Genomic DNA, 25,146 nt, shown 5'->3' with positions numbered 1-25,146 from the left:
TGTATTGGCTACTCCCAGCAGGTAAGTTGCCTGTTAATATATCGAATTTCGATGTGCTTGCTCGAAGATTAGGGGGGCTTCCCTGCACAGGGACCATGAACCGGACCCTCCTTGCTTGTTTATGTAAAACATTGCCACTTGGTTGTCCGTGTAGATCATAACTCTGCGGTCCCGCAGGTGCTTTTGAAATGTCTGCAGGGCGTTTCAAATTGCTCTAACTTCCAATAAGTTTATCTGTAAGGTTTGTTCCGGTGATGACCATAGTCCTTGTGTTTCAAAAAATTCCAGATGTGCTCCCCAACCTTTGCAAGACGCATCGGTGGTCAGTACTGCATTGTGAGGGGGGGGCCTTATTTTATAACCTTTTTCTCATACACAAAAAAAGGGAGAAAAGCTTGGTAAGTCAAGCCCTAAATTTTCTCCCAAAGCAACGGAGGGTGAAGTGACTTGACCAAGGTCACAAGAAGCATCAGCAGGATTTCAACCCTGGTTTAATAAATGTTTTAAACTTATGTTTCACCATTCATGGCACTTCAAAGCAGATTACATTCAGGTACTGTAGGTAAATTCCTATTCCCAGCGGGTTTACAATCTTAGGGCCCAATTTACTAAGTATTTTACCCATAGACACAACATGGGAGAAAATATTTGATAAACAGACCCCCCCAATTTTGTACCTGAGTCCATGGAGGGTGAAGTGAATTGCCCAAAGTTACAAAGAATGTCAGAGGAATTTGAACCCTGGCTCCCCTAGTTCTCGGCTTGCTACTCCTCACAAATTTGGAAAGGTGGGCTAAAAATATATATATACATACACATTTTATACACAGAGCAGGCACATCTTCAGACGATTCAAAGATCAAAAAGTTGAGCACTTCCATAGAACCATCAATTGACCTACAATTTTTGTCTGAACTTAACGCTAGTCTGTACTGCAAAACGCCACTTACATTTATCCCGCTCTTTATGAAGCCCTCACCACAGACAGCATGCCCAGGAAACACAATAAACCCTGCTTGCTTTGAACACTGGTGGAAGTCTCCTTTGACATTAGTCATTTGGAAGAACCAGTGTTGCTCTTTGGTTAGCCAAAGTCGCCACATTTGTTTTCTCTCCCTGCCGCCGCGCCCATAAGAGTAGAGACTGAGTCGAATCTCCTGCCCTGATGGGGGACACCCTACATTTAATCAACTAAGAGTTACTCTCTTGCGGGCCGATACAGTAAAAAATGCGGGAGAGCGCACTCTCCTGTGCGCTCAATACAGGAGCGGCGGCTGTCAGCGGGTTTGACAGCCAACGCTCAATTTTGACGGCGTCGGTTCTCGAGCCCGCTGACAGCCACGGGCTCGGAAACTGGCAAAATTGAGCGTCCGGTTTTTGGCCCGACTTCAAAAATTTTTTTTTACTTTTTTTTTTACTCTTCAGGACCTCCGACTTAATATCACTATGCTTTTCTGTGCACTTTCCCGCTGCCGGAAGAAATTAGCGCCGACCTTTGGGTCGGCGCTAATTTCTGAAAGTAAAATGTGCGGCTTGGCTGCACATTTTATTTACTGAATCGCGCGCGCATACCTAATAGGGCCATCAACATGCGCTATTAGGTGCCGCGGGTTGGACCCGCGTTTTCCTCCCCTTACTGAATAAGGGGTAAGGGAAACACGCGTCCAATTGCAGGCTAACAGTGCGCTCCGTTGGAGCTTAATACAGCGCCTATACAGTATCCTGGGTGCGCTGGTACCTGTCATTTCAAATGACATTTGAAATGACAGGCACCAGGAAGTGGATCCCAACTTTAACCCTAAACACCTAAAATCCCCTCCTCCCGAAGCGGCTCGACATGTGCCAACTTACCTTTTGTTGTTTTTCAGCCCTTTCAGCCTTCTCTGCCATCCTCCGGAGGGGGGGCAGCTGGCAGCGAAAGCGGCTTGCAACGGTGTCCCCCCGGTCCCAGTTCTCCTGGCTCTCGATGACAGCAGGCTGCCTCCAGCGCTCACGTCACCAGTGGCCAAGAAATTAAAAGAAGAGCGCGGGTGCAGCCAAGGGGGGGGGGGGGGGGAAAGATGTCACGCCCGCCCGTCCCTGTGCTTTTATTGGCTTGAGCGCCCAAATTGACGGGCGCTCAAGCCAATGAAAGCGCAGGGACGGGCGGGCGTGATGTCACGGCCGTCCCTGCGCTTTCATTGGCATGAGCGCCCAAATTGACGGCGCCGTCAATTTGGGCGCTCAAGCCAATGAAAGCACAGGGACGGGCGGGCGTGACATCTTTTTTTTTTTTCCCCTTGGCTGCACCCACGCTCTTCTTTTAATTTCGTGGCCACTGGTGACATGAGCGCTGGAGGCAGCCTGCTGTCATCGACAGACAGGAGAACCGGGACCGGGACCGGGGGGGACACCGCTGCAAGCCGCTTTCACCGTCGGCTGCCCCCCCCCCCTCCGTGACGTCACGCCCGCCCGTCCCTGTGCTTTCATTGGCATGAGCGCCCGTCAATTTGGGCGCTCATGCCAATGAAAGCACAGGGAGACTGGGACCTGGGGGGGGGGGGGGGAGCCGTGCCACGCCTCTGCAAGCCGCTTTCGCCGCTGGCTGCCCCCTCCGGAGCACGGCAGAGAAGGTTAAAGGGGCTGAAAGCAACAAAAAGTAAGTTGATAAAATGTCAAGTTGCTTCGGGAGGAGGGGATTTTATGTTTTTAGGTTTCTTTTTGGGGGAAAGTTTGCTGTCTACCCTTACCCCTGCCTCTAACGCAGGGGTAAGGGTAGGCGGTAAATGAGCAGGTTAAACACGCGGCAAAACGGCAGGGTAAAATAGCGATAGTCGGGGCGCGCGTTACTGTATGGGAGGGGATAGCTAATTCGATGGTTTACATCTGATATACATGCCGCGTGCGGAAGGGGTTACCCGGGGATTTAAAGAGGCGGCAAGGATGGATTAAAGGGGATAGTGTATCGCGGGTTGGACTAAAGCGGCTGAAAAGTGAGTAGAAAGCTGGTTAGGAGCAGGGTAACCGCGCCGCACTTTACTGTATTGAGCTGTAGGTGGGTTCGGTACCCAAAGCGCATTAAATTCCTTAGGGGCGGTTTAACTAAGTTTTGGGGCCGGGTGATTTCCCCAGTCACAAAAATTGGGGGAAAAAAAAAAGAGATTTCGTAAATAAGGCCTTTAATCTACCTATAAATACGATATAATGCGAATCTACCACTTCTCTGTTGCCACGAGTGAACAAAACAGATTAGGAAACGCAGACCCACAACACTCGGCCAGCAAGAAGGTGAGGAGTCTGCAACCCACGCTCACTTATTTCGTTTCCAACGGCCTAGAACCAAACTGGTGCCCTGACCCTGCTGTCTTCCGGCTGAAACAGAAAAGCTCGAGCCGTTTACAATGCGCGGAGACTGGAGCACACAAAGCCCAGAAGAGAAACCCAGCAGCGTCAAACGTCCAACGCCACAACCAAACTGCAGAAGAGATCCCACTAGGGTCCCACATCATGCCGCGAGACCGGGACGCCTCCTACCGGAAATAACGGGCACAAGCGTAATAGCACTCACCAGCTTCATAACTCGCTGTGGAAAGAGAAGCAGCGAACCCCCGTCACGCTCGCACGTAAGCCGGCACACGGCACTTTTCAGCACGCTGGGAATTGTAGTCTTCCTAGACCTACTTAGAGTCGGGGCGACGTTCGGCGGCCGTGGGCCCTAACGTTTTCCTGGGAGTTGTAGTCCCGTCCTCGCGTCCTGCCTCTGGGCATTGTGGGAAGCGTAGTCCGAACTAGTCGCCACTTCCGGTGGTTGGCGCCGATACCCTGGGGAAGAGGGAACTACAACTCCCAGAGTTTCACAGCAGCAGGTGGGAGCTTTGATGTTGATGTCAACATGGCGGTTGTCAGACAGACAAAGACAGTCAGTCTGATGTGATTGAGAAAGAGAAATTGAGGTACATTGAGAGGCAGGCGGTTTCGCCCTCCCCTTACTTTTAACTTCCATCTTTTTTACCCACAATACAAAGATCTCGGGAATATTTTATTTTTGTTTCACTTCTGTTGTTAAATGATAAAGTGGAGAAGTAACCAGGATTCAAAGGTGAGTGCTGCTTCATCTTTTAGACTCAAGTGGGTCTTTTTTTTGCATTATGTATTCGTTGCGGTCCGGAGTTTGAATAAATCCTCAAGGGAGGCGCTTTCATACGTCTTTAAAGTGAGATCATGAAGTGCTGAGTCTGCGAAATTGATTTCGAGATAAGATTTTTCTACTAGACAGAACCAGGAAAGTGCTTCTGTTTTTTTTAAACCAATTGCTGTTGCACATTTCTTTAATATGAAAAGTGCAATGCTTTTGATATATGTCCTGATCACCAATCTGTGAAGTGTCTAGAAAACTCAGGGCTGAGCAGAGGTGGATATATTTGGTGCGAAGTGTCTGAAAAAGAAGGGAGTGATGTCTGTTTTATTTACCAGGCATGAACGGGAAGGAGCCGAGAAATCATTAAAGCCTAGACTGAACCGTGATATGACTATAGTAGCTCCTTTCTGCGGGCATTATTAGATGGAGGGAAAAACAATTGTTTTGATCTACCTTAATATTCAATAGGAAATAATTAATAGATTAGTTCTTCTTATTCTTTAAAGTGATGTTTATTTTACTGAGAAGGTTATTCTTGTTCTGTAGTCAATGCCAGGACATTAGCTGCATTTTGTAAAGTATATTTATCTTTAAGGTGCAAGCCATGCTTAGCATGGGGGTGTGCCCTGCCTTACTTTATTTTTTCCCTCCTCTAGTATCAATATGAGGCGGGTGTAATTTAACTCAACGACTAGGGCTAGATTCTAAGCTACTTTATTATTAGGTTCCTTTTTTGTTGTTGTTGTTTATTTTTGCTGCATACTTTTAGTGAAATCCATTTGATCAATAGAATATACTAATTGGACTTGCTGTTCCTGTTGTAACTTGTTGGAGGATTGAGGTAGAAGGATAAAACCGTTTTTATGTCAGGATGAAACATTTCATTAAACTTCCTGTGCTAAAACTGGATTTTCAGCCACTAGAACTGGAAGTGAAAACTACCAATTCTGTCCACACAGTTGAAAAAAAAATAGAAGTATTCAAGATAATGATCCGTTTTGAAGAGCTAACCCTCTGATATTGCTGTTTACGTTGGGCGGTTTGATATAAATATTGTCAATTTAAATTTCGAGTTGAAGAAATAACCATCTTTTAACTTTGTATGAACTGAAAAACTTTGGGAACTGTATGTAGCTTACATCTCACACGTATGTTTCTACGAACACTGTAAAGTGACTAGAAGCATTTCAAAATACCCTTGAGAATTATTTTTGAAGTGACTATACTTTCAATTAAAAAGTTACCCCCAAAGTCTGTAAATATAAAAATCCCAGGCTTATTTATACTCAGGGATCCACTGATTTATAGAATTATAACGATTGTGGCAGAAGAGGATTGAGACAGATCAAGTTAATCGGTGCTGTGATACACAGTATCCTTTACTCCAGTTTCATCAATGCTGTTTAGTAAAAATAAATCACATTAAATGGAGATGGCAGCTGATACAGTATCTACAAATACAATGGAACAAAGATCTAGTTGGAATAGTATCTTATGATGATTTTTGTGCTATGGTGTTCCAAGCTTGAAGAAAAGCAAATAATTTCTGTAGGGATAACTAAGAGTATAGAGTCAGGTGATTATATTTGCAGCCCTCGGAGTCAGGATAGAAAAGGGTGTTCCCAAAAGCTTTAGTCGTTGAGTGTCTGTGAAATACTAGTGCTTTATGCTTGCCCATCACCAGTCATTATTGAGAAGAGGCACTTTGTCACTTTTACTATTGAAAAGGGCCATTTGGAATTTAAAATAAACACATTTCCCTTGGCTTAACTCCATGCTCGATCCTTTCCAGAAGATCTTTTCCTAAGAGACAACTTCACTGAGCCTTATAGATTGGGGATGAGGGAGATTGTAGGAGGATTCAGGAGTCAAAATTGCAGAGTTTAATGTAACAAACAAATGTAAGGACCATTAGACAAGACTGAAAGTTCATGTTAAAATCTGAAATCTTTGTAATTTGTGTTAGCCAAATAAAAGGTATTGTAATAGGGGAGAACTCCTAGATCCCTCCTTTAGATGTGACCTCTGGTTAATAAATTCAATGATATTTTAGGTATATAGCAGAGACATCTCCACAGGGGTGTGGATTTATAGAACTAGATTAGGCAACATGTAGATTATTTATTTACATTGATTTGGGTGATTTCTTTTTTTTAAATTATAAATTAATTACTTATTTATACTGAGGGGGGTTTTGGAGGGTTTTTTTTTTATTTGTAATTAGAAAATTTTAAAAGTTTCATCCTCTGGAATAATAAACTTTGTTATCATTACAATAATTACATAAACTCTTCTGTGTTAAGTTTAGATCATTTTAGGTGGCTAGGACATAGCATATACTGGACACATTAACTTCACATAGCAAATGATTGAATTACCAGAAACTTGAAACTTGTGAGCAATAAAGGTTTTTAGGCGGCATGCATATTAATCTGTGGGGAGGGGGAAATGCATCTCTGACAAGTGAAAAGATTTTCATCTCGCAGGAAGCCTGAAGAGGCTACAATGCACAAAAGTAGCAGAAAAATCAATTACTTACGAGTGGGACAACTGCACACTTCATCCGGTAAATATCCTTTGTGTGGCTTTTGTGCTAACCATGGTGCAGGCATAGATAAAACCAAGCTGAAAATCTGCTGTATTTTGAACTTGGCATGCGTTTTAATCAGGCTTCCCCCCCCCAGGTTGGATTGTGGTTAGACAGAAAGGTTGGAAAGCTTTTCTTTTTTTTATTTAACAATCATTGTTATGGTGAGGATCTGCTGTGATAAAGGGCAGTGCCCTGGGTTTGGAAAGCTGTTAGAAATCAGGAGGAATTACAAGCTTTTCTTGATGCAAATGACATCCAGCATTGCAGACCATGTTGCAAAGCAAAAACACTCATTTTCACAGTGTGGTTAAACCTCTGCTTTGCAGCAGATCTCCATCAAGACTGTTGCATTACTAAGCCTCACCGAATCTGATGGGATAAATATATGGCTGTGTTGTCAAAGTCTGCAGTCATTGGATCTGTGAACCTCTTGTGTAAGATTACTTTTTTGTTGATAGAACCTTATTCTTGCATCTATGACTATCAAATAGATCCACCTCAGTCTTTTCATTAAATAAAATGCTGCCACTGTAGTGCATAGTTTGTTTTACCAATGCATTTTAGCTCAAGCTAATACAGAAAAAGATAACTACTGGGATATTATTTCTACAATGCTGGCCATGTACATATTACAGCACAAGTGAGATTGTGTCATCAAAAAGTTCTTTTCCCAAAGAGCTAATGATGTGTGGGAGGGTAAATGCTATGTTGAAAATCACCCAGTGAGTGGCAGAGTTGAGACTTGAACTGGAGTCTTCTAGAATCCTAGTTCTGAATGCCAACCACTTGCTTTTCTGCCACCCTCCTTTATTTCATGACCCCAATGGTCTAGAATTGTAGTAAGGGTTATTTTCAGGTTGTAAATTAAATCTTCAGTTGATTGTTTTGCTCCAATCCATTCATATTTTTTCCTATTTAATAAAGAGAATACCTGACAGGTGAACATACCAATGGGCTGAACCTTGCTGGGATTTCATGATATCTAGGGCTAGTTTTTGTTTTCTTTTTGTAAATGTTTTGTGTGTATGGGAAAGACAGTTGATTAACCTGGTCTTTTAGTCTTTTTTTTTTTTAACTCAAATTATAAAGCATTCGCCAATGGCCAGAAAGCAAGTGGCTTGACTGACTGAAATTCTCTCATCAATTCTTAAAAACATAGTCAAATTTCCACTGCACAAAATAAAAGTAATGTCCCAAACACCTTTCCCTATTTTCAAAGTGAGAGCAGTTTACAAAGCCAGGAATCAGTACTTGCACTGGCTGTAATGAAAAGGTGAAGGAATCCTGGGTATTTCCTCCCTTCATTCAAAGTTTATTGAAGCTCTCAGGACTTCATCTGTTTCTTAGAGCTCAGGATCAGGTGAGCATTCTATTAAAGGCCCTACTATAGGGTATAGAATGTGCTGCAGTCTGCATCTGCTGCCATGCACTGTGCAATATAATTTTGTGTACATTATGGAATGTTGTCTTACCAACTAAATGGCTGGATCAGCCATTGCTTTTTGTTTTGTTCTTTCTTTTAGATTTATAATTGTCTTTCCATTATAGCCACTCAAGGTGAAGAACATTCAAAAACCTAAGTATGAATTAAGCAAATAAAACAAAATAAAGTTAAAACACATACATTCCAGACTTTGGAATAATTCTTCTAAGGTATGATTTGTAGTGAAGTAAGCTCTCATTAATGGAACATTTCTAAATGCCCATTGGGAGTATTGGGTTTTCTGAACTTAAAAAGAAAAATCAAATCTCCATTTATGCACGTATGCCTATAGATGCAGTCATAGACTTTACAATTATAGATAATATAATACACTACTGGATTTGCATCTACTTGTTTATCAAAATCACTTATCAGACGTTTTGGTTAGGATCCAAGTGCAGTTTGAGCCATGAGCTGAGGACGGTCCCTTCTTGGCCTTTGGGCTAAGATTGAGAATCTGTATAATATGGAGATGGAGTGGGGGCAAATAGCTCCTTCATCCTTCCCCAATCCTGACACAAGGCATAAGGACTAAATTTCCCATTTAAAACATCTGTTTATAAAAATGTGTGCAGAATCATCTGCTGCAGGCTCTTGTTTTACATTATTTGATATTGACACCACTTGACTATGCTGCAGAAAATAACTCAGTATGTTCCAGTCTAAGCAGGTGACTCTAGTTTATGGTTCCTGTTAACACTTATTATTAACTTTTGATAGAACGTTTGTCCTTAAAAAATACCTTAAATTGTATTACAGTACTCAGATGGAGCAAGCAAATAGATCCGTTTTCCCCACATGCTCCTCTCCTCTCTGCTTGTGTATTTATAATAAATTAACCCTGGTAGCTTTGCAAATATTAGACGAGATTTGGAGTCACACTGCATGTCTGGTAAGGAGCTGCCCCCTCCAGTTGTTGCATGAGTCTTTTAATATGCCAAGAATTCTGAAGCAGCCATGAATATCCATTTCAATCCTGAATCACAGAATTAAAAAGAAAACAGAAAACAGCCTATTCTAAGCAGTAACACCTGGATCTGCATTATCAGTTGCCTGGTTCCTGTGGCGTTTTGAGGCAGGAAACAAGACTGACCCTCCCTCTGCCTGTGAAACATGCAGAAAGAACTGAAAGTAATTCCATTTCAAGCTGATATGTCTGCTATTAATATGTATTAAAATCTTTGTAGTAGATATTCTTGCTGAGTTCCGTTTTACAAGATTTGTGATCTTAGCTCTGTTACGATGCCAGACACTAGGGCTGTAGCCAAGTGGCTATATTTTACAGCTTTGTGCTTTGTGTGTGGTTTAATAATTGACATGTTGTTGACCTGTACCATTATACAACATATAACCTGAGAAATCAAACACTCTCCTCCCCAGTGGGAAGCCAGTAGTGGGTCAAACTGGCGTCCCGTGATACGGGTGGTCTAGTAGTTAAGTGTATGAGTTTGGTCACTTGCTCCTTGCATGACCTTGAGCAAAACTGCTTTATCTTCTCATCCCTTAGTTACCTGACTGTAATTTAGAAATAGTAACATCATCATTTCTTGCCTCTCCTCCCATGGGAAGCTGTCGAGCAGAATGCATCTATTTAAATTCGCTAGAGATCCATCCATCCCAGAGATGTATGCTTCTCAAGTGTATATTTATAAAGCACATTGGTATTCTGTTAGAGGTGATAAGAGTTTGTGTGTAATACCAATCCCATCAGTAAAAGAAGGTGGGGGAAAGAAACCACTCATTCTCAGTGCTTGCCAAGAAATTAACATTCAACATCTCCATGTTAATTCTGTCAAAAGTGTTTTCACTAGCCGCACATTACAGAGTGGTGGCCCATTGCCTCATTTAAAAAAAAAAAATGGGTGGTTGTTTTCCAGACAGATGCCACCTTCTGACTTGAGCTGTCCCCTGTTTTATGACTCCCATCGCACAGCAATTTGAGCTTAATTTAGCAAACGTGGGGATTGGGGGGAGGGGGAGGTGCAGTACCTGCTAAGGTATATCTTAAGGATTTTAACTTATTCAGATCTGACTGATTAAGATCATGTGTTGTACCCTGCTTTCGGTGAATGCCTTATTATAATAAATCCAACTAAATAACTTGTAAAAGTTAGAATGGCATAAAGTGCTATTCAATAGGAACCTGAAAATATTCCTTGCCCTTTGATAATGCTGATGTAATTTAGGACTTGGTTTAGAAAGAGCTTTTTACATTTGGACAACACTGGAGAAGTGGAAATAACATTAGAAATGATAAAACAGTTTGCTTTGCTAGTATTCTTGCTCAAAATTCCTGTCTTTCCTTCTCCCTCAAGCTTGGCTTTGGCTTGACCATCCCACGCTCAAGTCACGATCCTCTGTGTCATGGAAATGCCTCTGCTGCCCATATCCGTTGGTCGGTGCTTGCTGGCAATGCCCTCACTGTGGCGAGTGCATCTGGCAGAAACCCGGGCCAGAACTTTTGCAGTAGCTGGGCTGCTGTTGTGGAACTCCCTACCGGAAAATTTACGGGCTATTGAGTGCACCCAGACATGCAGGCAACAATTAGAAACCTTATTTTTCAAGCCAAGCATTTGGCTTTGCTGAATAGGCCTGTGATCTTTTGGGTTTCTGTCCACAGCCATGATATATAGTCCTCAGCAGAGTCAAGGCTTTGTGCAGTTGTGCATCTTTATCTTGATTTGGATTTCTGATTGTTTGCTTTTTGTTTAAACTCGGAGTGTGAATGTTTTATGTGACCTGCCTCGAACTGTGGCATGCACAGGTAATAGATTTTTTTTTAATAGAATAAAAATGTCATTTCTCCATAAGTCAGGAACTTGGGCAACATAGGAGAAGACCAGTTTCAAGCACAGGTATCTTTGATAATTAGTAAAAGTGTCAAGAAACAGAATAAAACATATTGAGAGTGAAGGGATTTATATCTGAAGCTGTATTCCCCAATGTAAATGGCCCTCTTGAGGCCTTGCAAACTTTAATTTACTGCCAGAAATAGTGTCGCGCTGAGCCCCATTAGATTTGGATCATGTATTTTTTAAATGCTGCACACATCTCATTTATCACAAAGGTTAGATGGTTTAATGAAATGAGGCAGGAAGTCCAGGGATTTGTTTCTATTTTTAAAGGTGCAGTTGATGTTGGATGAATTAAGTCTTAGTTAAACAAATTTACCACAAGGCTAAACCAAAGCTGTCCTTCATACCTTTCTTACATAGAGTGTAACCTTGCACTGTACAATATGGAAAAACAATTAGAAAAGCTTTCAACATGCTGGAACTGTAGAGCAGTAGTATTAGGCATGCTCTCATTTTTTTTTCTTTTCATGGCTCTTCTCCTATTCCTTTCCGTCTTTTAACGGGGAGCCTTCATGCACAACTTCCACTGTTTTCTCCCACATACTTTCCAGGCCAAGTACTCCAGCATCTTCTGGTAGCTAAGAGCAGGATGGAAAGTTACTTCCGGTGCCAAACTTGCTCATCCCTCCCACAATGACTGACCTCTACCTCCACTGCCCTCCTAACTACAGCCCACCCATGTAGTAAGAGACTGACCAAGACATAAAATCTAGGTCTTCACTTGAAAGTTGTGAGCACTAAGACTTAGGCTGTCATTCCATTCCAATTGGTTAGTGTAGTGAGCAGTCATGTCCTTCAGTGTTTCTGTTATTTTTCTTCCAGTCTGGATGGGAATTTTAAGACCAAGGACTGTGAGGAGCAAGGGTCAGCTAGTGGTGTGCGAATAGTGCAGGTCCTAGGTCGGCAGGACAGAGAGATTTGTACAGGGTATTTTATCCTAAAGAAAAGCTCAAAACTTAACTGTATAATAATAGAAGTGAAGAAATGGCAATGGTGGGCCTAATTAATGGAATAAAAGGAAGGAAAAGATAGGAATAAAGGGAGCAGGAAACAGAAAAATAACAAAATCATTGCCATAAGAGACTAGTATGATGGAAGAAGACCTGGATATGCTGTTGTATATTTTATGTATTTTAATGTTTTATAAATGTTGTTTACATTGGTAGAATTTAAATATTCAATAAAAAAGTAAATAAATGGAGAGGTGTTGTCAACGAGGTCCTTAAATTTATTGATTGTGGCTTGGAAAATAACAGCTGGAGGATTCATTAAAAGTAAAGGGATACTGGACTCATTGCAAGGACCATATCAACAAGTTCACTCAATGAGAAGCAACACTGGGCTTAGCAATAATAAATGAACACTGTGTCAATGGCATTTTGGTATGGGACAACCCTGAGTTCAGTGATTGAGTCAGAAACAAATAATACTAAAACAAGGAGCCAAAAATGATTATGGTTTCAGAGGGAAGAGACGAACTATGGAGAAGTCTGAAAGAATCTTGAACTGAATATAAATTTTTGTGCCAAGCAGGACTAGAAATATATTTTGAAAACTTAGATGCCAGTCAAAATATTTTAGGACCCAGGGAAAAATGTTTCCTTACTATTTTGGGGTTTGGGGGAAAGTAGGTTCTACTCTTTTTTTTTTTTTTTTTTTTTTTTTTTTTATTGCTATGTTGCTTGTTATTTTGCTTGGCTTTTTTTTTTTTCTTATTTTGCTCCTTTTGGCTATTTAAAAAATTTTTTTTTATATGTTTACATCTTTTCCTTTATTTTTATTTTTTTACTTTTCTGAACTTTAGGCACCCAGGTGACCTGGCTCTTGGGATTCTTCCAACCCTGGTACCAGGCAGGTTAACAAAGGAAAGAAAACCGAGAGCACTATGGTTCACCAAAGAAATAGGACAAAAAAAGTAAGAACAAATAATAGCATTAGAAAATATAAACACAGATGGAAAAGGATAGGCAATATTACCAGGAGAAACAAAGGGAGGCAGGAGAAGCAATTAGATGGGCACAGGCTTTGTATTTCCCAGTTAGTAAAGCCAGAGGCTACAGCTTTTTTTTTTTCTTTTAGACAGATAAGTAAAACAAGGAAGAGTAAAAGAGAAATAATAACAATTAAAGGGAGAGAATAGAGTTAGTGAAGAAGAAAATTAGAAGAAAGCAGATATCTTGAACAAATGTTTTTGCCAGAGGATGGCGTGCCTAAGTTAAGGACAGACGTGACTGTGTGTGCATTGTACACCAGTCCATCTGCTAAAGAGCTACTATTCAAGGTGAGGGCTGAATTAAAGTAGATAAAGCAATTGGACCTGATGGAATACAGCCCTGGAAACAGAAGGTGCTCAAGGATGCACTAACTGAGCTCCTCATAGACTACGTTTAATTTATCACTGATATAAGGGAGTTTGTACAGATTCAAAAGGATGGGAAGAAAAGGTAATGGAAAACTACAGGACTGTTAGTCTGACACCTACAGTTGACAAAGTAATAGAAATGCTACTCAAAGAAAGAAAGAGAATAGGACAGTACCTTGAAGTCAATGGATTACAGGATCCTAGGCAACATGGTTTCACAAGCAGACCTTGCTAAACAAACTTGATTAAATACTTTGATGAGGTGACCAGAATAGAGAAACAGGGATGGGTTCAATAGGTGTGGCCTTTCTGGATTTCAGTAAGGCTTTGAATTAAGTAGTGTGGTAGTGTCCTGTTGTCTACTTGAACGTCTCTTTGGTTCACTGGAGAATCAACATTGGACCTAGCCTACCTCTTTTAGGATAAGAAATAAAAATATTCATTACTTTTATAATTGTGCTGTCTAAAGGTTTGACTAAAAATTCTGTTTTACAGGTAGTATTTTTTCCTGTTTGTAAGCTTACCTCCATTGGTAAAATAATTAAGACTGGCTTTGAAATGAATTAGTTAATTTTATTCCTGATGGCTTGGCAATCCTTAGAAGCTACAAGTTTATAAGAAATCTGGAGCCACTGGCCTCGCTTTGGCCACTGGAGAATGGATATTGGATCTAGCTACCTGTTTTAAGATGAGCGGAAAAAGATTCATTTATTTTATAATTATGCTACAGATTTTTTTTCTTTGTAACTTACTTCAATTGATACAGTAGTTAAACTTGTTGGTTGACCCATATTTCCACATATAGGTACTACACCTACTATTAAACATGTATATAGTGCTACTAGATGTACACAGTACTGTACAGATATAAAGAAGAGACAGTCCTGTTCCATGGAGCTTACAGACTGGTCAAGACACATACACATGACCAACAAGGGGTTTCAGGAACTTAATAATTATAGAAATGGGTTAAAACAACAAGGCCATAAGCAGAAAAAAACAGTTTTAGAATTTTAAAAAACTGTTTAAAAAAAGGTGGAATTTTAGGCCTCTTTGAACAAAAGGTCTGTGCCTTCTAAAAGTCTGTATGGGGAAAAACAGGCAGTGGGGTAAGATAAAAACTAGTAGGGCAAATTATAATTTCAAAGACAACTTGTATATGATAACGTTTTATACATTTTTGACTAGCGTTTGATAGCTGTGCAGTAGGAATGTGTATTCTTTTCGATCTGAATGGAAAAACATAAAAAATGAATCAATTTTTGGTTCCTGTTGCCTGGTCACAGTCCCCCAAAAAAATCTAAATTCTTTTTGACTTCTTCTGTTTGGTCCCATTAAAAGCCTATTGGGGAAGGAAAGCAATGTATGTATTCTATTCCAAGCTAGACAGAGTGGAGCCAGTTCGGGATGGGACACCAAGAAAGCAGGAACAATCATATTGCAGCACTTTTTCAACCAGCTGTTATGGGTTCAGACCGTGCACACTGGTATTCTTCCTGGGGGCTCTGACCTCGTGGCGCTTATCTCACTGAGGTGTACACTGGGGCTACCTGAGGGGCTTATCCTATATAGCCACACACAGTTACTGGGATTATACCTGGGGCTTGAATACAGGGGCTTATTCCCAGAGCCACACACAAACTTTGATCCAGGTACTTAGGAAAGTAAGTTTATTTGAGCAATAGGAGGATAGAACAAATAAAATCAGATTACACAGAAGAAGTAATGGTAGATAATAACAATTGCTACATAGATATAAAAAGCTTATATTTCCAAAGGATCAGCCTGTACCATCACATCCAGGGCTCACTCTTCCCTCTCTTTCTCTCTGTCTCTCCTTATACACTACAAACCTTGTGGAAGCAGTGGCGTTCTCTCTCTCTGAGTTCTTATCAGATTTCAGGCACAACTGTGTGGCTTTCACTTTCTCTCTCAGGCTTTAGTGTAAGTTAATTGCTAGTTTTCTCATCATAGATTTAGTGGAATAGCTAAATAAACAGTCTCTTGCCTGTTCATAAACATTTCACAGTGCAAGACAGTAAACAGGAGTTCACTCAGAGGTTGGCCTGTGGCCTTCAAACTAATTTGTGTCTGGGTGAAAACTCTGAATCCATACGGCCTAACTTCTATATACATCCTCAGCAAAAGTAACAAAAAGAATGACTCCAACACTAGCCTATCCCAGCTGGCACCAGGATTAGATTTTGGGGTGAGTGAGCTGGGCGATCACCCGAGATGCCATGAGCTGGGGAGTGTCCTGGATACCGCCAGCATCACCCATCCCATGGCAGTGTGACCGCAGTTTTATGGTTTTGAGGTGTTTGGTGGATTCTTAGGTGTTGCAGTGATGGCCACTCCCATGGGGAGGAGCTCCACGGGGAACTGTAGTACTAGGCTAGACTCAGATGCACAAACACAGAGAGAGTTTTTACTGTACAGCTAGTTGAGTTCACCAGAGGTGGGCAGTAGTGAGTAGATTCCTGGCAGCAGCAGTCTGGGGTCCTCGCTGTGGAGACCTGCCCTTCAATGGTGGTATAGGGAGCTCCGATGCAGATCTTCAGTGAGGAGCTGTAGGTGAGACAGACTGATAGATGTTAGTTTACTCACACTCTTGTAGCTGTAATGGTGGAGTTCCCAGCAGGTAGAAGTAATGGTAGCAGGCACCAAGGTAGACAACTTAGGCCCTCGAGGAGCGAGTACCTGGATATTGGATAGGCACCTGGAAAGAAGCATAGGGCCCCCGAGGAGCGGGTACCCAAGTTAGTAAAAACCCCGGAGGGTAGAGAGAGCTTCCAGCAGCAGCAGAGCAGCTTAGACCGGACGAATCCAATCCTTGCTAACACAAAATTGGGCAGCCTAAATACCTGGATCTTGTGACGTCACTCGAGGGGGACGCCTCCGAGGTTCGCGCCAATGTTGGAATAAAGACATGGATAGCGCACGCGCGCACACCCTAGAAGGCCCTCAGGTGAATCATGGTGGAAAGCCTTGCCATAGCTGTTCCGGGGATGCCGGAGTGCGGCAAGCAGACGCGGCGGTCGCCATTTCCCCGAGGCTAGTGGAGAAAGCAAATATTGAGGTGAGGTATGTGGGACGAAGCCATCTGAGTCCAACGGACGCAACACGCAGCAGATCCTAACCTGCTGAGACTGGAGAGAGGTCCGGTAGCCATTGCGGTCACCATTTCACTGCAGTCGGGGGGGGGGGGGGGAGGTGCTTTTCACTGAGGGCGCCATGTGCCCAAAATCTGGCCCTGGCTGACAGTTGCATGTCATGACTTCATTACTTTTTTTTATGTGAAAATGAAACTAAAAGCACTTTGAGCAGTAACCATATTGTTCTCAGTCATTCCTTTGTTGGATGTCAGAGAGAGAAGGCAGAGTTCTGAAGCTCCTTGTTTCAAACTTTAGAGTTCGAGAAAATCTTATTTAAAAAAACACTATTTAGGTTAATTTATAGGAGAAAGCATCATGCCTACCTGTGGTATGGGGTGCTACTTTCTAGCAGGAAAAAGACTGTGATTTCTGCAAGAAGGTCACAAAGTGTGCCAACAGGAAAAGACTACCACTACAGCTGACACTGTGCCAGTGGCTGCAGGAAAAATACAGATGGAGAGATTATCTGTTTCTTGCAGTGCATACTGCAATGAATTGCAGGGAGCCTCCTGTTTTCTCTATGTAAACGAGTCTGTGTGACAATGTACTGATTCTCGTGTGTGTGTGACCTTTGCACTAAGTTTAACTTATTTTCTTAGTGTACATAGTCACTCAGCAAGCACCATCCATTCACTCACTGTGCTCTGTTTGTGATAAAAGGTAACTTATGAGGACTTTACGGACGTATTTTCCAAGACCAAGGCGGAGATCCTTCCGCAGCATCATCAGTACGACTGTGCTATAGACCTGTTACCTGGTACTATGCCCCCCCCGAAGAAGGGTGTATCCCTTATCATTACCTGAAACCAGGGCCATGTCCGAGTATATTTCAGAGAATTTGGCCAAGGGGTTCATTCGCCCGTCCAAGTCGCCTGCAGGGGCAGGCTTCTTTGTCAGCAAGAAGGACGGCTCGCTGAGACCGTGTATAGACAATCAGGCCTAAATTCCATTACTAAGTGAGACCGTTACCCGCTCCCGTTAATCCCGGAGCTCCTCGATAGGCTCCAGGGAGCAAAGATTTTCACAAAGTTGGACTTACGAGGTGCTTACAACTTAGTCAGAATTCGTCCCGGAGACGAGTGGAAAACCACTTTTAATACCAGAGACGGGCATTACAAGTATCTTGTTATGCCTTTCGGCTTATGTAATGCTCTGGCAGTGTTCCAGCACCTTATGAATGAGGTGTTACGGGACCTTCTGAAGGGGATGAGTCTTTTCACTTGCCCTTGGCAAGTGACCCTGGACACTTTATGGGATCTTGTTGCTACCTCAGAGGGCTAGTAAAGGATTGTGGAAACAAATATGTAAAGGTGGTATCAGAGATACAGTCTCTTAACCTTAACTTGAGAGGCCAGCTTAAGGATCTTAGTAACAGAGTCAAAGGTGTGGAACAAAATACATCGCAAGTCCTGTCGATGAACTTTAAATTAATAAAAGATTATGGAATCCAGTCCAAAGGACTGGAGTTCCTGGAATATCATGTTAGATACCTCAATTTAAGATTCTTAAATTTCCCTTGTGCTTTGGGAGAGGATACCCATAGCATGTTAAGAAAGTTTTTCGTGGAAAATTTAAAATTTGAAGAGTCTAAACTTCCTTTGGTAAACCAGGTATATTTTATATCCAAAGCCAGAAGAAATACCGGAGATAACCAGATGGAAGCTCTCGACAATTTGATGCATTTTTGGAAAGCTCAACAGTAGCGATTCTAGACCGAGGAACGCTACTTATGTCTTTTGTGACAGAGAGAGATATTAGTGATGTAATGAGAAAATATTTCCAAAATATAACTTTTACTTTCTTTGGTCAAGTTGTTAAAATATTCTCAGATTTTGCTAGGGCCACCCAAACAAGGAGAAGGGAGTTTCTTAATATGAGATCACAAGTATTAACCTTAGGCTATACGTTTGTATTAAAATACCCTTGCAGGTGTATAATTCAAGGAAAAGATGAATGTTTTGTTTTCACTGTGTCAGAACATCTGAAATCCTTCTTAAATGCCAGGAATTTAAACATCAATCCCGTGCAACAGATCCCCTAAAATAATCATTTATTGTAATCCACCATATCCGTTAAGCCAGTTTTTCTTGTTCTTTATTGGTTTTTCTTTTATATACTCCCTTTATCAGGGCCTGGTTCCTTTGTTTCTTAACTTGAAAAGATTTATACCTCGCTGAAAAGTGTTCTAATTGGTAATTTCTTATTGGGTATGTTTAATGTGAAAACTAGATAATCTCCATATCTTTTCTTTTCTGATGAAGTAAGATGTATGATTACTTTATGAAAATTAATAAAATATGAATTATAAAAAAAAAATAAATAAAAAATGGCATCCGAATCAAAATAACGAACCAACATTTTTTTCTGTGCATACCCTTACATTCCTTTCATAAGGTAAGGCTTTTGACACTGTTCCACACAGAATACTGCTAAGCAAGCTATCGGGCCGATACAGTAAGGTGCGGTAGAAAGGGGTGCGTTAGTGCCAGGCGCACCCACATTTTCCGCACGCACGGTTTGAAACACATACCGCTCGATACTGTATTTAAATGGCATGCAAATGCAAGCTGCGTCCAACGCGTGTCCAGAAGCGCAATCCATTTTACTGTATAGGCTCTATACAGCGCCTATACAGTATCCTGGGTGCGCTGGTACCTGTAATTTCAAATGACATTTGAAATTACAGGTACCAGGAAGTGGATACAGGAGAAGGGCTGACTGACCCCCTAACTGTCCCCCTAACTCCCCCCAAACTTTCCGCCAGCCCCCGCTTACCTGCCCTGGCCGCGTCCATCTCCCGCGCTGACAGCTCCGGAGCAGCCCCAGTCCTCCTCCCGGGGACAGCTGGTGGCGAGAGCGGCTTCAGCAGCCCAGGGCTGATCGGGCGCTCCCCATGGCTCCCTATTCTCTAAAACGTAATGAGTGCACGCCGTGACCTTGGATGTCCAGCCGGGCGCTCAGGTCATGGCGTGCGACGTCCGAGGTCACGGCATGCACTCATTACGTTTTAGAGAATAGGGAGCCATGGGGAGCGCCCGATCCGCCCTGGGCTGCTGAAGCCGCTCTCGCCGCCGGCTGTCCCCGGGAGGAGGGGAGAGAGGACTGGGGCTGCTCCGGAGCTGTCAGCGCGGGAGATGGACGCGGCCAGGGCAGGTGAGCGGTGGCTGGCGGAAAGTTTGCCCGATTCACTTTGGTCTTTTCCCGGGGAGTTAGGGGGTCAGGCAGTGAAGCGGGGCTGGCTGGGGCTGCTCCGTGGCCCGTGAAATTTCGTCTCGGCTTGCCTGACGCTCCACACTAATGCAGGGGTAGGGGTAGGCGGTAAATTAGCAGGTTAAATGCGCGGCAAAACTGCAGGTTTAAAAAGCGATAATTGGGGTGCGCGTTACTGTATGGGAGAGAATAGCTAATCCAATCGTTTACATCTCATATACATGCCGCAGGCGGAAAGGGTTACCCATAGATTTAAAGAGGCGGTAAGGGTGGGTTAAAAAGGATAGTGAATCGCAGTTAGGACTAACGCGGGTTAGAAGCAGGGTAACCGCAGCCGCACTTTACTGTATCGGCCTGTTAATTAGGTATAAAAGGCTAGAAGGGACAGTGTGACATGAAAATCTGCAGCACAACACTGGCAAAACGGGAGAATAGATCGTACAGCCTTACAATCCCTCTTATTCTCCAAACTAGATTATTGCAATGCAATTCTCATTGGCTTACCCGCTTCCATAATCAAACCTCTTCAACTTCTCCAAAATGCTGCAGCAAGATCAATCAGCAATAGCAAAAGATCAGATCATATCACCCCAGTTCTTAAAGAACTGCATTGGCTCCCAGTTACGTATAGAATTCAGTATAAAACTTTATCTCTTATTCACAAGGCCTTTACAACAACGAGACAAAATGGATGGATACGATACTTTATTTCAAACTCCCAAAGAGAAATCTGCGCTCCACTAATACTGGACTCCTTGTAACTATCTCCCCAAAATTAACCCGCCTCAACTCAACAAGAGAATGTGCTTTCTCGTTGACCGGGCCTCTTTTATGGAACACCCTCCCCACTGAACTAAGAATTGAGCCATCATCACAAACTTTAAAAAAAATTTAAAAACATGGCTCTTTGAGAAAGCATACCCATCATAATAAGAAGGATCATCATCATCATCATCGTCATCATCACCACTCTATTTAACGTTTGCAAATCATACTTTATTTATTTCCCCTCCTCTTTAATTAATTCTCCCTCTATTTTTTATCTATCTACTCTCTACTATTTATCACAATGTAACCTTTTCTTTTTTAATTTGTTATATGTAAACCGATGTGATGACTTAAAGTTGAATATCGGTATATAAAAAACAAACAAATAAATAAAATGAAAGATATCTTTCAAACTTTGGAAGACTAGTCAAAAGTTTGGTGATGTTGCTTTGATCCCATTGGATTTTTTTGTACCCCCAACTAGCAGTTACCAAAAAAAGAAAGACACCTGGGGATTATTCCCAGGCTGCCTTCTGGTCCTCAATCAATGTGACAAAACCATGGGGAAGACTAAGACATACTCAATGCAAAAAGAGAGAAAATTCACCATTAAGAGCTGTATAGATCTCTGAGACCCCCCAGCTTCTGTATTGTGTCCAGTTTTGGCAGTCCTCAACTACAAAAGAACATTAAGAAAGTAAAGGTGATGGAAAAGAGGGTCATCAAAATCATGCATGGCCTACATTATATGGAGAGACTTAGGACCTAAAAAAGGAAGGAAAAGGGAGATATGATGGAAACATTTTGCTGGAGAATGAGATGCATTTTTCAGCAGAACCTGGAGGGAGGAAGGCTAAAAGGAATGTATGAATATACTTTATAAGCCAAGAGTGTGGTGGACACCTTAAAACAGACTTCCAGTGAAGGTGGTAGGAGCCAAAACAGTGAGAGAATTGTTGGGACAGATATATAGTGGCATGTCAAAGGGAGAGGAAGCTAGAGGTCATGTAGGGTTTATGGCTTCACATTAGGCAAGTGCAGACTGAATGGACAAGTGGTCTTCATTTACTTACATTTCCTATGTTTCTATATTACTTTATTCAAAAACTCTAAAACAGAATCACTCATACATACGCAATGATGTACAGACACACACATAAGATACATTTCTTCTCCTTGGCGCTTACAAGCTAGTCAAGACACACAGACAAGATAAATAAGAGGAACATTGCTTACTACAGTAATGAATGTGTCCAATTTTCTCCATCCTTCTCCCCCTGCTTATTTCTTCCCCACAATCCCTCTTCCTCTTCACTGCAGGTCCACCTCTCTCTTCCTCTCTTCTTTGTAGCCTTTCACAGCTCTCCTCTCTCTCCCTAGCCTCTCACTGCCTTTTCCGGGAAATTTGCACCCAGCATACCAGGTACTTTTCTCTTTGTAAATATGTCTGTGGGGTTACTGAGGCGATCACATAGTTTCATATTATTATTACAACTTATGTAGTTTTAATTTGCTTTTGTCCTTTGCCCTGACACTTTATTATGCTGCTCATTGCGATATGTACTTTCTCTATATGTTTTGGCTGCTATAGTATATGAACAGTTTAAAAAGAAGTTGGTACCCTTCAATAGTTGACAATCTCAGCAAAGAGGCATGGAAACCAAATTCCCTTCTTCCTGCCCAGGAAGTGATGATTGCCTTTTAGGAGAGGCTTGAAACACACAGTGATGGGGCAAAGTACAGGGAACATGAAGTGTTCACCACAGCTCTGCCTGTTGTGTGGAGAAATAAAAGGACTCCGGTTTCAGTGCTGTCAATTTTGGCACTTTTTGCAAGCCAACAGATCTCTAAAAGAGAGGGATCCTGCAAAAGGGATACATGCAGCCAACACTTAAGAAACTCTTTAGGCACATCACAGCTGAATTGTGTGCACCTGATATCAGGGAACTTTTATGTCTCTTCTGACTTTGTTGTCCTATATATCAGTCAAAGATATTGCAGTTCATTAAAATCATGGGATAAAGCTGCTTGGTGTAACTCACTTTCCTGTATTTATATTATTTACTAGAGTAAGGGCCCATCAAAAATGACAGGGAAGAAAGGCATTTGTGTGTGTGGAGGCCACCCTGCCTCTCCTCAGCGGTTTGTTACATCCCGCGCATGCCTTTCCCGGCCCAGAGGCCGAACAATTTTCCCAAGTGCTTTATGTGCGTTTCTCTGTGGGAAACACGCAGACAATTGCTGTCTTTGCCTCCTGTGAGAAAATCATTTATATTGTTTTTCTTCTTCAGTCAAAGTTAAGGCACCGATTTTGAAGGGATACCAAAAGTTAAACTCTCAGGGAAACAAAACCAGTCACTGAATGTCCTAAAATGGCAGCACAAATCCGCTTTTTGGAATGGGACTGGCAGAGTGATCTACACACAGATCCATCAAATTATAGCTATGGATTTTAATAGTATCTCTGCAATGTGTGATATTTCTGTTTCTGGCTGCATTTTGTAGTTTAGGTACATAACATTTTAGAAGATGGAAGGACTCAATATTTATGCCTCTGGGAGCACACACTGAAAAGAGGGCCTTAAGTGGGAATCTGAGTAAAAAAGCTTTGAACGTCTTCATTACATAAAAAGATTCATAATAACAAAAGGCTCGGAACTCAGCCAGTGGATTTGAAAGCTCCTTGCTGAATCGGTCTCTGATTTTTCTGTTACTTGACCATTTTTACAAGAGTTGTTTATTGACTGAAATTGTTCCCACATGGCTGCAGTGAAAACCTTGATTACATTAAACATGGAGCTCCCTCTGCACTGCAATATTGCAGGAAAAAGCCCTTTATTAAGATAGTTCCCATTATGTACTTCTTATTATAGCACCTGACATATGCTTGGTATGATTAACCTGTAGCTTTACTGCACGCCTGAAAGAGCTGCAGTAGGGATCTAGTGGGATAGATTAGTTCCAATCAAGATAATTTAAATCATCAAAGAAAATTTTTGATTTAAATAACTGTTTTAAATCATTTTTCAATTTGTATTTATATTTTTAAACCTGTCCTCATGACCCTACAACCAAACGAAGTTTCAGGATATCCACACTGAATATGCATGAGATAAATTTTGTATAGGACTGGGTCTCCAATGTATGCAAATAGATTGCTTGCATATTCCATTGTGGACATCCTGAAAACTTGATTGGCTTTAGGATCACAAGAACAGGTTTGAGAACCACAGTTTATAGGCTGTGGTGCAGAGTAATAAATATCAATCATTTAAAAAAAAATCTGATTTTTAAATTTCAATTGAATATTATAAATGTAAAGGTCGATATTCAGTCATGGACCGGCTACTTAAATTAGCCGGATATAGCTATCCGGCTAACTTAATGGGGATATTCGGAGGCGAGCTGCACAACTTATTATCCCCGCCTATCTTAAAGTTAGCCAGATAACTGAATGTGACAACTCCATGGGACTGGATGAGGTCCATCCCAGGATAACTATGAGAACTCAGAGATGTCCTGGTGGGTCTTCTAAATGACCTGTTCAATAGATCCCTGGAAATGGCAGAGGTACCGCAAGATTGGAGAAGAGCGGTTGTGGTCCCGCTTCATAAGAGTGGTAGCATAGATGAGGCTGTAAACTACTGGCTGATTAGCCTCACCTCGGTGGTGGGAAAATTAATGGAGACGCTGCTGAAAGAAAGTTCACTATCCTATCTACAGTCTGGTAAGTTGCTGGACCTGAGACAGCATGGATTCACCAGAGGAAGGGCCTGTCAGACAAATCTGATAGATTTTTTTTATTGGGTGACTAGAGAATTGAATAGAGAAAGAGCACTCAATGTCATCTATTTGGATTTCAGCAAAGCTTTTGATACCGTCCTACATAGGAGGCTTGTGAACAAAATGAGAAGCTTCAAAGTGAGTGCCAAGTTGATGGAGTAGATTACAATCTGGTTGACTGATAGGAGATGGCATGTAATGGTAAATGGAACCTACTCTGAAGAGACAGCCGTGTTAAGTGGAGTGCCACAGGGATTGGTATTGGGACCGGTTCTGTTCAATATCTTCGTGAGTGCCATTGCAGAAGGGATAGAATGTAAAGTTTGTCTATTTGTGGATGATACCAAGATCTCAGCAGAGTGGACATGCCTGAAGGAGTAGAGAGAATTTATGAAAGCTGGAAGAGTGTTGAAGATTTGGCAGCTTGGATTCAATGCCAAGAACTGCAGAGTCATGCATCTGGAAAGCAGTAATCCAAAAGAGCTGTATGAGGGATGTGCAGGGACCAAGAGCGGGATCTTGGGGTGATAGTCTCTGGCTATCTGAAGATGGCAAAGCAATATGACAAGGTGATAGCTAAAGCTAGAAGAATGCTGGGCTGCACAGAGAGAGAGGAAAAACCAGTAAGAAATTGGAAGTTCTTGGTGAGGTCTCACCTAGAGTACTGTGTTTAGTTCTAGAGCCCTTATCTCAAAAGGGTTAGAGACAGGATGGAGGCAGTCCAGAGAAGGGCTACCAAAATGGTGTGGGGGTCAGTATTAGAAAACCTATGAGGAAATACTGAAGGATATGAATATGTATACCCTGGAAGAGGTGAGGTGCA

At 42.0% G+C, this 25,146-nt stretch overlaps 2 protein-coding genes across 8 annotated transcripts in view; one reads left to right on the top strand and one right to left on the bottom strand.

The window, feature by feature from the left end:
- The window catches only part of INTS9 (integrator complex subunit 9), a 423,090-nt gene extending 416,395 nt beyond the window's left edge, over nucleotides 1-6,695 (bottom strand). Inside the window, exon 1 of one of the 3 annotated variants that reach the window (XM_029596158.1) lies at nucleotides 6,657-6,695. In XM_029596158.1, the coding sequence (XP_029452018.1) occupies nucleotides 6,657-6,680 (24 nt within the window). In that variant the 5' untranslated portion in view covers nucleotides 6,681-6,695. Of the gene's footprint in view, nucleotides 1-3,293; nucleotides 3,432-3,547; nucleotides 3,694-6,656 lie in introns of those variants that run through there. The other 2 variants (XM_029596159.1, XM_029596160.1) reach the window with 2 other exon arrangements.
- The window catches only part of HMBOX1 (homeobox containing 1), a 434,799-nt gene continuing 413,489 nt past the window's right edge, over nucleotides 3,837-25,146 (top strand). For all 5 annotated transcript variants that reach the window (XM_029596166.1, XM_029596167.1, XM_029596165.1 and 2 more), the window contains exon 1: nucleotides 3,837-4,078. The gene's annotated coding sequence lies outside the window, so the exon portion shown is untranslated. The remainder of the gene's footprint in view (nucleotides 4,079-25,146) is intronic.

Source organism: Rhinatrema bivittatum, chromosome 3, assembly GCF_901001135.1.
Source record: "Rhinatrema bivittatum chromosome 3, aRhiBiv1.1, whole genome shotgun sequence".
Lineage (NCBI taxonomy): Eukaryota > Metazoa > Chordata > Amphibia > Gymnophiona > Rhinatrematidae > Rhinatrema > Rhinatrema bivittatum.
This window is presented reverse-complemented; position numbering and strand designations above follow the sequence as displayed.